Source organism: Alexandromys fortis, unplaced genomic scaffold, assembly GCF_014885135.2.
Source record: "Alexandromys fortis isolate MF-2015 unplaced genomic scaffold, M_Fortis_MF-2015_v1.1 scaffold_97, whole genome shotgun sequence".
NCBI lineage: Eukaryota > Metazoa > Chordata > Mammalia > Rodentia > Cricetidae > Alexandromys > Alexandromys fortis.
The window spans coordinates 1,284,325-1,297,334 of record NW_026067981.1 but is presented as its reverse complement, the minus strand read 5'-3'; the positions used below and the strand labels follow the sequence as shown (position 1 = coordinate 1,297,334).

The 13,010-nt window shown below is 41.3% G+C and overlaps 1 protein-coding gene across 10 annotated transcripts in view; it reads left to right on the top strand.

The window, feature by feature from the left end:
* Window positions 1–8,149, top strand: part of Fmo4 (flavin containing dimethylaniline monoxygenase 4) — a 50,427-nt gene extending 42,278 nt beyond the window's left edge. For all 10 annotated transcript variants that reach the window (XM_050158297.1, XM_050158302.1, XM_050158298.1 and 7 more), the window contains 4 exons: window positions 270–457; window positions 2,555–2,904; window positions 6,684–6,753; window positions 7,449–8,149. In XM_050158297.1, coding sequence (XP_050014254.1) covers window positions 270–457; window positions 2,555–2,904; window positions 6,684–6,753; window positions 7,449–7,884 — 1,044 coding nt within the window. In that variant the 3' untranslated portion in view covers window positions 7,885–8,149. The remainder of the gene's footprint in view (window positions 1–269; window positions 458–2,554; window positions 2,905–6,683; window positions 6,754–7,448) is intronic.
* Window positions 8,150–13,010: the final 4,861 nt, after the last annotated feature.

Below are 13,010 nucleotides of genomic sequence, written 5' to 3'. Positions count from 1 at the left end.
CATATCTGCACCCATGTAGACCACAAACACACATAGCCAGACAAGCATATGATACCTACAAATGTTACAACTATGTTCATAATTCTACAAATAATATAATGAAGATACTATAAATCAAGTGATGTGTTTTAGGGTAATAATATAGCAAGAATAAAATATGGTCATATGGTCACCTGTGTTAGAAAACCAGAATATAATTTGAAACATAACAAGGAAAAAGTACTTCGAGGTGTTTGATACGTGTTTATCCTTCTTGTTCTTCTTCCCAGGTGTTTCTCAGTACTAGAAGTGGTGCCTGGGTAATAAGCCGCTCTTCAGGAGGTGGCTACCCTTTCAATATGATGCTCACAAGAAGATGTAATAATTTTACTGCACGCGTTCTGCCTTCATGTTTTATAAACTGGCGTATACAGAAGCAACTTAACCATGAGAATTATGGATTAAGCGTTGCAAAAGGGTACTTAAGTTTTTATTTCATGGGAAACCTTCGGTTCATTTTCACCATTTTTACTAATATATGCAAAGTTCACATGTCAGTGGAGTTCCATACATGCATAGAGCATCTGCTATTCAAAGCCAACCTCCTTTTTTCCTCCATCCTTCTTCTCTCTGATATCTTCTTCACCTCTAGTAGCCACTATTCTGATTTTAGCTTCCACATATGGGAATGAAGGTGCAACAAGTTACCTTTTTGTTTTATGTACTTCATGAAACATACTCTTTATATCTCTCACTTTCTCGGTGCTGAAAGAATTCACTTTTCTTTAGGCTGAAAACACTTTGTGTGTGTGTGTGTGTGTGTGTGTGTGTGTGGTGTGGACACTTTTATTCATGCATTTGTTGGTGATTATTGAGGCTGACCTATACCTTAGCTATTGTGAATAATGCCACAGTTAAAACAGGCATGCAGGCATCTCTTTGGAATGATGATTTTTAATACTTTTGGATTTATACCAAGAAGTGAGATAGACAGATGCTATGTAGTCTTGGTTTTTTTTATTTGTTGTTTTTTTGGTTAGTTTTGTTATTGGTGGTGTTGGAACCTCTCTAGGCTCTTCTCCATTTTGGAGGGAACACAGTCTACATTCCCACCAAGAGCACAAGTATTCCTCTTTATCCATTTATTCACCCATGTGTTATCAGAAAAACAATATTCGTTCTAACTGGAGTGAGTGAGCATCTCATTGTCAGTCTCATTGGGATTTCTAATGGGGGGTTTTAAATCAGCATACCTCATTCTGTATTATCCAGAATTTTACTTGTTCCATAACTACACTGTCTTACACGGCACTTAGTTCCTCCTGCTACGAGCTTATTTCCCTGGGACACTGCCCATAAAGCTCCACAGCAGTTCTTGAAACAGGTGTATTCTCTGTTTACTTACAACAATAGTAAAGTCACAATGTGAGAATAAAAGTAAGGATTAAAATTTCATTTCCACATTGAAAGGAAATTTGGTTTGGCTTTGAGGCTTCTTGAAACTGCTGCCACCCAGAAATGTAGTGGGCGCAGCATCAGTGACCACAGACAGTTGACTCTCACTGTGTGTGAGGATAAATGTCTGGTCTGACTGTGGTTAGAGGTGGGAATTCCTGAAATAATTCCTGGAAGCAGAAGTTCCTGAATAATATTTCTTAATATATTACTCTGTAGAATTATATATTGGGAAGAAAAAGAGCTATGAATTCATGTGATTATATTAAATGTGAGTATAATATATGCCTAACTCAAATATTCTTCAGCAACATCTATTTTAAAGTATAAGGAAAGCAAACAGCCGATGACAGTGTGACCTCTGTCAATTTTATAAGACCATGTGTCTGATGTGATTACATAATGATGAAATGAGCCATCAGTGTAAATAGGTTAATAGCTTTTATTTTACACAAATAGTTTTCTACTGATTTCCTCTTGATCTAGTATAACTTCTGGAGGCCTGGGTGATATGGAACCCTAAGCAGAACATCAAATATTTAGTTGTATATTCTACATTTATACTTTAAGTGTTTCTGTGCTATGGGTATAGTGGTAAAACACTTGCCTGGCATGCGTGAGACCATTGCTCAATCTCCTAAATAGAAAATGAAAAAAAAATGGAAGAAGAAGAAACAAAAGCACTGCTCTAGAAGTGAATTCCAGTGGATCTGGTTAAAAGAAAGTGCTGGTTCACTGCCTGGGGGTAAAGTCCCCTGCTGTCAAACCTGAGAACCCGAGTCCAGTCCCAAGAACACACAGGAGAGAGAACCCAGTCCCTACAAATTCCCTCTCTGAGCACGCACACATGTTTGGTGTGTGTGTGTGTGTGTGTGTGACTTTTCAAAATGGAATGGCAAATCAAGTTAGGAAAGAGTCATTTTCCACATGCCTTCCACAAAGAGCACAGAAACATCATGTTTTATAAACACAGTTATTGTTTATCAGGTTGTCAACTTCATATTAGACACTGGTCAACTCACTTCCTTGACTTGGCAGATAATTTAAAACTGACTGAAGAAATCATTTGCTAAGGTCCCCTGTAGGTAGCTATAGTGAATATGTTTCTCCTCTTTCAAAGGAAAGAATCAAAATTTATCGTGAATGATGAGCTACCAAGCTGCATCCTCTGTGGGAAAGTCACCATGAAAACCGGGATCAAGGATTTTACAGAATCCTCTGTCATCTTTGAAGATGGGACAACAGAAGTCAACATTGATGCAGTGATCTTCAGTACAGGATACGAATTTTCTTTTCCCTTTTTTGAAGAACCTCTCAAAAGCCTTTGTACAAAAAACATGCTATACAAGCGAGTCTTTCCCCCAAATTTGGAGAGAACAACATTGGCCATTATTGGCTTGATCAGCCTTACGGGGTCTATCTTAGCTGGCACAGAGCTCCAGGCACGATGGGCTACAAGAGTATTCAAAGGTATGTTTGCTCTATTTAAACACACATGCATCAACTGAATCTTAAAGTGACTGCCCTACCATTTACCTGGTCAAACAGACATGAGCTAAAGTAATATAAAATACTAGAAGCTCATTAATGAGCAATTAATCATGTATGAGTGTGACATTATATGTGATGTGTTTATGTCATTGCATCTGACTGAAGGTAAGCTATGCTGATTCTGTGGATGGAATGAAATTACACAACAGAGCTGATCAAATGTTTTAGATTAACTGAAGTTTGAATATCCCATTCTACTCTAGTTCAGCCTTGCCTTTTGGCACTACAAGCGAAATATTATATTGCTTCCAAAGAATGACATTGAAATAATACATCCTGTGATGAAATTCGAGGTCTCGAGAGAATGGCTATCTCAGGTGGGGCAAAGCAGAGATGCTGCCCCACACCGCAGCCTGTAGCCTAAGCTGTTCTCTCAGTCCCAAAGACCTCCAAGCAGGGATCGAAAGATCCTTGGCTTCATCACAGAAAGAACTTCAGGATGAGCCAGTATGAAGCAGGCCTGGAGTTTATCAAACAAGGCTCTTGGGAACAAAGTAAGAACACACATCTGGATTTTCAGAAAAGTAACCTTCACAGCAATTGTTAATTGTGCAGGAATTCTTATTTATTTATTTATTTATTTATTTATTTATTTATTTTTACTTAAAAATTTCCACCTCCTCTTCTCCTCCCCTTTCCTTACCAGTCCCTCTCTCCTCCCCCTTTCTCTCCAGTACAAAGAGCAGTCAGGGTTCCCTGCCCTGTGGGAAGTCCAAGGTCCTCTCCCCTCCATCCAGGTCTAGGAAGGTGAGCATCCAAACTGACTAGGCTACCACGGAGCCAGTACATGCAGTAAGATAAAAACCCAGTGCCATTGTCCTTGGCTTCTCAGTCAGCTGTGCGGGAATTCTTGATTCTGATCTGGTGAAAGGCTTCAACCAGATCCCATGCCCACATTATTTTCCCTGTCTGTCTATCTTGTCTCGTAACTGTTCACACATGCTTATAAAAAATTTGATCCTGGGCATTAATCCTTGTCTGTTATTGTTCCAAGAAGCTAAAAGTCATGGAGATGCAGCTTGTGGAGTCCAGTCCCAGATCGAAACTTATTAGCTTCGTAAAGATCTCTTGAGAGCTCAGGTCTTTCATCTATATAGTATTTTTTAAGGACTTTTAAAATGGGCACTGTTTACAAACAATTACCAGAGTATTTGACCCACATTGAAAATTCACTAGGCAATAACTGTAGCTCTTACTATTGGCATCTTACCACACCAGTCAAGTGGGCAAGCATTTTAAAGAACTCCAGCTGTGTTGTTTTTGAATATAAAAAGCATTCACATTGGGACCAAAGAGATAACCTTAATAAACAAAAACAATCACCAGTAATCTCATACTGTAATTGCAATAGACACCAACCTGCACTGAAAACCCATGCTTGGGGTTGAAGCATTAACTCAGAGGCTAAGAAAACTGAATGTTCTTGCAAAAAAAAAAATGCAGGTTCAGTTCCCAATACATATATGAAAAATTATGACCAATTTCAAGCGATCCAGCACATACATATAGGCAGACTCTCATACACATAAAATAACAAGTATTTTTAAAGCAGTCTGTGCTCTCTTAAATTAATAAATATTCAATTTGTATTAATTTATTTGACTCTTTAGGTGGCTCTGTTTAATATGTGTTTTGTAGTGCTGGAGCTGAACACAGATCCTTGCATGTGCCCAGCAAACAATCTACCACTGGGCTTCATTCTCAGCTTTTATTTATTTATTTATTGCCACAGGCTTTTACTAAAATTTTCAAGCTGCCTTGACTTGTGATCCTCCTGCCTCAGACTTTGAGCAACTCAAATCACAGGCCTGCACCACAAGGCCTGACTACAAAAATCCTATTTGAATGGAAGGAGAAAATAAGACAAGCTTATGAGATCCTTATATTGCAGGAAAATGATCATAAGCCTTCATTAAATTATCAAAAATTTGTATTTTTTTAAAGACAATTAACGTGCTTTCACAGCACTATGTAAAAACTGTAAAACCACAGAAGACACTTTAGTACCTAGTGTTGTTGGTGCACAATGAGCTGTAAAATATTTATTGAAATGATACAGTTGGCAAGACACAACTGGATTGGTTCATACCACGTAAGTAATTGCGCAGTCCACCAGAGAGCTTTTAACAGGCAGCTCAGCAGACAGTCTTGTTCGTTTTTGACAAGACAACAAAACCCTGGCAGAAAATCCAGCACAGATATGCGTCAGACCTTACGCTGAGGATAACGCAACACACCTTAGGGTTGCCAGTCTTTACCAGGCAGGCAGGACTCGCCAGAATAGGATGAGGGACAGGGCAGATTACCAAGGTCACAAGTATCTGAGGTCAGTAAGGAAAGCTGGGGAGGGAGGGAATAGCTAAGGGTAAAGTTCCTTACATAAAGTAGGCTGGGCTAGAGTTCCAAAAAATTAAAGAGACAGGATGAGATTTTAGATGCTGGGAGCTGGACCACTTCAGAGAGAAAGGTCAGAGTCCCTGAGAATAGGCAAAAATTAAGATGAGCAGGGGCAGGGTTCAAGGTCTGCAACTGTCCTAAGAAGGAGGCTTATCACCTCTCTAGAAGTGATGACACCTGGGAGGATGGAGCCCATGAATAAGGCTGACTAATGTCTCGTGCTAGCTCTAATCAAATCCTCTGAAAGGTTATAATATAAGAGTTAAGAAAGGTCACATGTGCCTGGTGGTAGTGGCACAAGCCTTTAATCCCAGAACTAAGAAGGCAGAGTTAGGCAGATGTCAGAGTTTCAGACTGGTCTGGTCTCCAGAGTGAGTTCCAAAACAGCCAAAGCTACTCAGAGAAACCATGTTTCTAAAGCCAAAACAGAGAGACAGGGCACAAATGACAGAGAGGTCATATGAGTAAAGTTCTCATGAGTTCAACCTGTATACAATCACAAGGACCAGCCATAGGTGGCAGAAAAAGAAAAAAGAAAAAAAAAACTTTTTCCCCATAGAACATATAAAGGATTATTTAAACATTTAACTGAAGCAACAATGGATAATCTGAAGCAAGCTCACCCCTATCCGCTACACCTGGGAAGAGCATGAAAACACATTACAGAACAATTCCATGCCTTGAAGAAACCAAAATCACGAGACGCTGGTTCTCTTTAATGTTCTCACAAGCACTCAGTTTCCTAGTTACCCTAAATTCCTGGATCATGTCACAACAGAGATGGTCCTCACAGCATGCCAGAGAAAGCACCTCTGAGGCTGAGCCCTGCCCACACAGGAGACTTCCCAATAAGAAAACTACCTCCACTAACACAGTTGACCTCACAGGGCTAAGAAAGTGGGGCTCTAAATGTCAGCCTTTAAATAACAAATGTCTTGAACACACGCACACACATACACAAGAAGCACACAGGAGTAGTTAGACAATATAATATAGGTTTTGATGAGAGGAAGAAGGGGAAACATGGAAGTAGGTATGGAAGAACTCCAGCAGCTGCTGGAGCTGACGGGATGTCTGGTGTAGGTGACACAGCTGAGCATTGGGACCCCAGACACTCCTCTGAGAACCAGGCAATGAAGGTCCCGAGTTAACGGGATTTCACATCAAGGAAGTTCCCTGTGTAATGTAGTTGCACACCAACCTTCAAGGCAGGAGCAGAGAGAGGCCAGAAATGAGAGGATGCAGAACTTAAGAAGAAGAAAAGCTAATGTCTTTCCTGTTGCTTCTGGTCTTGCTCGCAGGGCTCTGTAACATCCCTCCATCCCAGAAACTGATGGCTGAAGTCACGAAAAAGGAGCAGCTCATTAAAAGGTATGAAGAAGTGTAGAACTCGCTATGGGAAAACATTAGTAAGTTCTGTGCAACTACCTGTGGCTCGCGCCTCGGACCCTGTCTATCTGCCTCCCTTTCACAGGAAATCCAGGCTGTACGCATTTACTCCTCACCTCGCAAGATGTGTTTGTCTAATCTTCCACACTCCCTAAACTCGATGAGCACCAAAATTCAATCTCACTCCCAGATGGCCTCATCCCTGGCCTGGAATTTAAAATATCTTCATAGAATTGTGCAGTCTGTACATGAACATTGTGATATTTTCTGGGCTGGGCTTCAGCTCCTCAACACAAGTAATCCTCATCCCTCAGCCCCCATAGTAGCTGGGACTATTCCTTTCCTTGTCTATATATAAAATGCTTTCTGATCCTGTTCACTCATTGACAACATCTTGTTTGGACAGACATGACTTAAGCCTCATGTCATGCTCAAACTCCCCAAGCTTTTTTCGTGAATGCTTTCTTTTCTTCTTTCTATAACAAATTTGCCCTAACAAATATATTTGCTAAATAAACGCCCCATCGCTCACTCTTTTTCATAGAAAAGCATTCCCAAAATAAAGTTTGATCTAATATAGCAGTAACAAAATGGTAGCGTGAGGAGTAAATCTTAGAACTCAAGATATGTAGAACAGGTCGTGGTTGATGAATATTGCTTCTCTGTTTTGCCCATAGGGGTGTGATAAAAGATACTAGTGAAGAAAAACTCAACTTCATTTCCTACTTGGATGAGATCGCTCAGTGCATAGGCTCAAAACCCAACATCCCACTTCTGTTCCTCACGGATCCAAGACTAGCCTGGGAAGTTTATTTTGGACCATGTTCTCCTTACCAATACCGCCTAATGGGCCCTGGGAAATGGGATGGAGCCAGAAATGCCATCATGACCCAGTGGGACAGGACCATAAAACCACTGAAAACTCGGACTCTTCCTAAGTCCCCTGAGACTACTACTCTGTCACGTTCCTTAAAAGTTTGGGGGGCATCTCTCCTACTTGCCTCTCTTATAGTTTTCTACAAATCTTCACTTTTTCTTAAATTAGTGCAAGACAAACTGCAAGGAAGAGTTTTCCCTAACCGTATAGTATGGTACATCAACCAGAATCCATGAGTTGGTCCCCACTGTGACATTGGAGGAAGTATCTGGGGCACGCTCAAAACAGACTGGTTCTGCTCTCAAATACTGGGTCAGTTTTCATAGGTTGTGTCATCATAGAGCAAGGCTGCCTCTTGTTTTATCACATTTCTGTGCATTTATTTGTCCTTCAACTTTCTATCATGTAAGGACACAGTACAAATCTCTCACCAGAAGCTGCCACTATGACCTTGAAACCTGTGACCTCACAAATCATGAGAAAATAAAATTCTTTTACCTATTTCATGTATTCTGTTGTGGTAATAGGAAGTGACCTGAGATACCTACTTCCTGGTTGTTGAGGTTTGATATCAGTGGTTGTGAGGGCTACATCAAGTCACGACAGTTCCACCTCAAGCATCTGTGTATGCCTCCTGTCTTTCCCATCACATCTTCCAAGATCATTTCCGAGTGTCTCTTACCAAAATTTCAGGACTTTCTATTTGGTCGCAGTACTTTCGTTTGCACGAATAAAATGCAGAGTCTGCCCCTTTTCCTAAAGTTGTTCTAAACAAACCTATGATTACTATTTCTAACAAAGTCGTGCTAGAAACAAGATGGAACTCAAATTGACTTCTTCGGGAGTTCTTGTATTTATTTTTACTATGGTGGATATGTGTGTGTACATAGCATGGAAGCGGCATATGTGTGCCATGGCACATGTGATGTAGACAATGGAAAGCTTGGTACACTGGGTCACCTCCTACATTTTCGTGGGTTCGAGAGATGGAATATAGTATGCCAGGCTTTCAATGTAAGTGCCTTGACCTGCTGAGCCTTCTCTCCAGCCTGTGAAGTTTTAATATAGAGATCAAGCTAAAAGATGTGGGCAGTGGAGGGAAATTGTGATGCAATACCTACCCCCTGAGACTGGCAACAATGAGTTAACTTTCCTGGAACCTAAAGAAGTAGAGGAAGATACCAATTACTAAAATGAAAAAAATGCCTCCATGGAAAGAGGCACTTGCAGTAAGTACCCTTTAGACAGGCCATAAGGCCAAAACATGATGACCCAAAAAAAATCAAAACCCGAGGGAATAAAGTCTCTTTCTCTAATCAATCCCTTGGCAATATTCGCCAGTAGCTGAATCCAACCAAAATCCAGAGGGCATGTCCCCCCACTGATATTGTTTAACAGTCTCATGTGCTTATCTTGCTGTACGTGAAGTTTTCAGAAATTCCCAGACACAGAAGATCACCTGTAGGGTCAAAGAGCCAACTGGAGCAGGAAACCAACCAATCCCTGAGCACCCTGACTCTGAACCCAGAGCCAGTGAAAGAAACAAACCCTGGATCTGAGACCTGAGCCAGGGAAAGAAACACCATTAGCCCTGAACCCAGACCCAAAGAAACATGCCCTGACTCTGAAACCATTACCAAAGAAACACACTTTGTCCCGAGAATCAGAGCCAGTGAAAGAAATATGCCCTGGTCCAAAGATGAGAGCCAAAGGCTAAAAAAGGGACTAGTGAAAGAAACACCGTTTGACTGTGAAATCAGAGCCTTCTCTGCCCTTGACCAACCAAACTAACCAATCACTAAGCACAGAAAACTAATCAATTCCTCTTCATCCTGAGAAGAGAGAGGGGAAAACTCTTCCCCTATGAAGCTCTATATAAGCCTCTCTGCCTGTTCCGTTGAGGGCTGTCTTTTACTTCCCACCCCTGGTAGAGGCAGGCACTCTTCTGGATTCCTCCCTCCCAAATAAATCTTTTTTCTCAAAAGAGTCTGGGGTGACGATCTTCATTCACCAGTGCAGAATAGAACCTAGCTTGGAGGTCCCTTAGGGAACTGAGCTGAAAAACCTCATTGAGATGCTCACGATCAGGGATTGAACAAGGCTGTGCAGAGCAGAACAGAAGAACCTTGCTGAGACTCTCTTAGGAGGGCTAAGCAAAGCTGAGTAGAAAAAGTAACAACTTTTCCCTGGAGTTGGAGGAGATGTCTACATTTCTGCAGGGGCTTTCTCTTTAGAAGAGTGTTAGCAACAGAAGTAACAACTTAGGCAGAAGAAGAAGGAGGAGGAGGAGGAGGAGGAGAAACAGGAGGAGGAGGAGGAGGAGGAGGAGGAGGAGGAGGAGGAGGAGGAGGAGGAGGAGGAGGAGAAGAAGAGGAAGAAGAAGAAGAAGAAGAAGAAGAAGAAGAAGAAGAAGAAGAAGAAGAAGAAGAAGAAGAAGAAGAAGAAGAAGAAGAAGAAGAAGAAGAAGAAGAAGAAGAAGTAGAAGAAGCTGAGAGCTCTGCTAGGATGTTTCCTTAGAGGAACAGAGCAGAGTTTTCTAGAAGGATGAGCAGGCTGCTTGTCATCCTGGCCACACGGCTTACACTGGAAATAACCATACAGAAATTGTATTAATTAAACTACTGCCTGGCCCATTATATCTAGCCTCTTTTTGGCCAACTCTCACATCCTGGTCTAGCCCATTTCTACCAATGTGTAACACCTCGAGGTCGTGGCTTACTTGGAAAGATTCTAACCAGGGTCAGTCTCTGGCAGGAGCTTCATGGTGTCAGCCACATTGCCCTTCTTCCCAGCATTCAGTTTGGTCTACTTTGCCTATCTAAGCAGCTGTTCTATCAAGCGGCCAAGGCAGTTTCTTTATTCAACCAATGAAAGCAACAAAAATATAGAAGGCCCTCCTACACCAGAGTTTAGCTGAGGAGGCTCTCTAGAAGAGTGAGATTGCTATATCCTATGGGACAGCATCCCACACACACACTGCACCCAGTTTCCGGTAGTCTGGCTTCCTGACAAGTCAGGATACCTTTCCCTCCAGGACTGAGCTATCCCATTGAGGCTCCTGCCTCCAGAACTGTCTTATTCTGGCTCTATCCCTCCAGAGCTGTCCTACTGTGGCTCTAAGTATAAGCTGACTTCCCGATAAGTCAGAATATCTTTGCAGCTCCAGAGCTGAAGCACTCACACTCCCCTACCTCACTCCTGCACATTGACCACAGCTCACATGCTACTCTGTTCTGTTCTTGTTCTTTTCTTGCTGTGGTGCCATAGTTCCATTTCTGTTCCTATGATAAAACACCCTGTCAGAAAGCAATTTAGGGGAGTGTTTTCTCACAGTTCCACATTACAATGTATAGCAGAAAACTTAAGTCATGCACAAAAATATGTGTTCAACTATGTTTATAGCAGCATTGATTGTCATAGCCAGAACCTGGAAGCAGCTGAAATGCCCTTCGACTGAAGAATGGTTGAGTAAAATGTGGTACATTTACACAATGGAGTACTACACAGCAGAAAAAAAATGACATCTTGAAATTTGCAGGCAAATAAATGGAGCTAGAAAACATCATGTTGAGTGAGGTAACCCAGACCCAGAAAGACAATTATCATATGTACTAACTCATAAGTGGTTTTTAAACATAAAGCAAAGAAAACCAGCCCACAAATCACAATCACAGAGAACCTAGACAACAATGAAGATGCTAAAAGAGACATACATGCATCTAATATATATAGGAAGTAGAAAACGACAAGATCTCCTGAGTAAATTTGGATCATGGGGACCTTGGAGGAAGGTTGAATGGGAGGGTAGAGGCAGGGACAGGAACAGAGAAAAATGTAGAGCTCAATAAAAATCAATTAAAAAAAAGAAAACTTAAGGCATGAACATAGGTCAATTTAGCCCTGAAATTCTATTTCAAGATGATTTTAAGTTCTGTAAAGATGACAATTATAAGTACTTATCACATGTAAAACCACATGTCATTTTGCTTGGAGAAGTTTGTGTTTTTTGCGGGACTTTGTGTTGGGGAACAATTTTGTTTTGGTTTTTGTTTAAGACATGGTCTCACTGTAGTGGCTTTGGCTGGCCTGAAACTCATTATGTAGCATGGGCTTACCTTGAACTCTTACAGCAGTCTGCCTGACTGCTGTAATTTAAAAAGCATGCCACCGAGCCCAGCTACCACTTGACATTTTATATCTCATAATAAAGGATAGCTTCTTCTTAAATATTTTTTATTCCAAGAACTACTTCATACAAAGCATTTCTAAGTAAGTATTTCATTATTTGAGAAATAAACAGTGACTTCATTGGCTGACCTTTTCATCCATCTTCGTTCTTCTGCCAACATCAATGCCTCACCTCAAATTAACTAAGCTTTGTAAACAAGCAAGGACAAGATACCAATGTTTATTCTGTAAGTAAAGGACAATCCATGGGGCAGTTAGCAGAACTGTAACTGCTCAGTCCACTGTGAGACAAGTGTACTACTTACATGGACTAACCAGGAGCAACCTGAGCTAACCAGAGCTAATGAGAATGGTACCTGCATTTCCGTCCCAGCTCCATCATAAGCCTGGCACCTTGGCCAAATTACTCAGCCTCAGTGTCATCATCCAGAAAATGGTGGCACTGTCAACCAGCACTTGTCTGAGATGTGCAAAATGAGTGATTCCCAGTAAAGTAACTGCTGATTCTGGCAGAATGACTTTCTGTTCTCTTCATGAAAAGAATAGAAAACTACCATTCATTCACTGTTGTTTTTTCCCTGTTGTATAACCAGGAGGTGTAACTATCTTCTCAGGAATTCACCATTGCAAAGCTTTCCAGCTAGGATTGCTCTTCTGCCCCTGGTCCCCACCACCCACAAGCACCCTCTGACATGCAACAGCAAGTGAACATTAACAAAGAAGAATTTGTTTTCAAGTATTCAAGTGGCCCTTCTTTTGCAGCTGGTTAATGTGTCTCAGTTCTTACTGACAACTCCCCAGTGCAAAGAGTAGCTTCAAACCCTGCTAAAACTGACCAACCACAGATAAAGGTCTTTATCTATGCTATTGCTAAGTCTCTGCAAGTCCCGGAGGAAGGGAGCAGTACGGAGATGTCTTTATTAGCTCATTGTAACTTAGATATATCATATCCTGGCTTTTTCTCTATGTATAAATTTTCAAAGAAGAAATCAAAGAGTCAGAGAAGTAATAATTTTTCGTGGTTTATGCAGCAAGTAGGAGGGAAGTCAGGGATCTGTGACCCAATAGCCCAGGCTATCTCACTGGCTGCCTTGAACAGCAATGCCTTTGCCTCCAGTCACCTCCGTTTACCTGTGACTAAAGCCCCCACCTGAACACCTTGGCACTGCCTCTT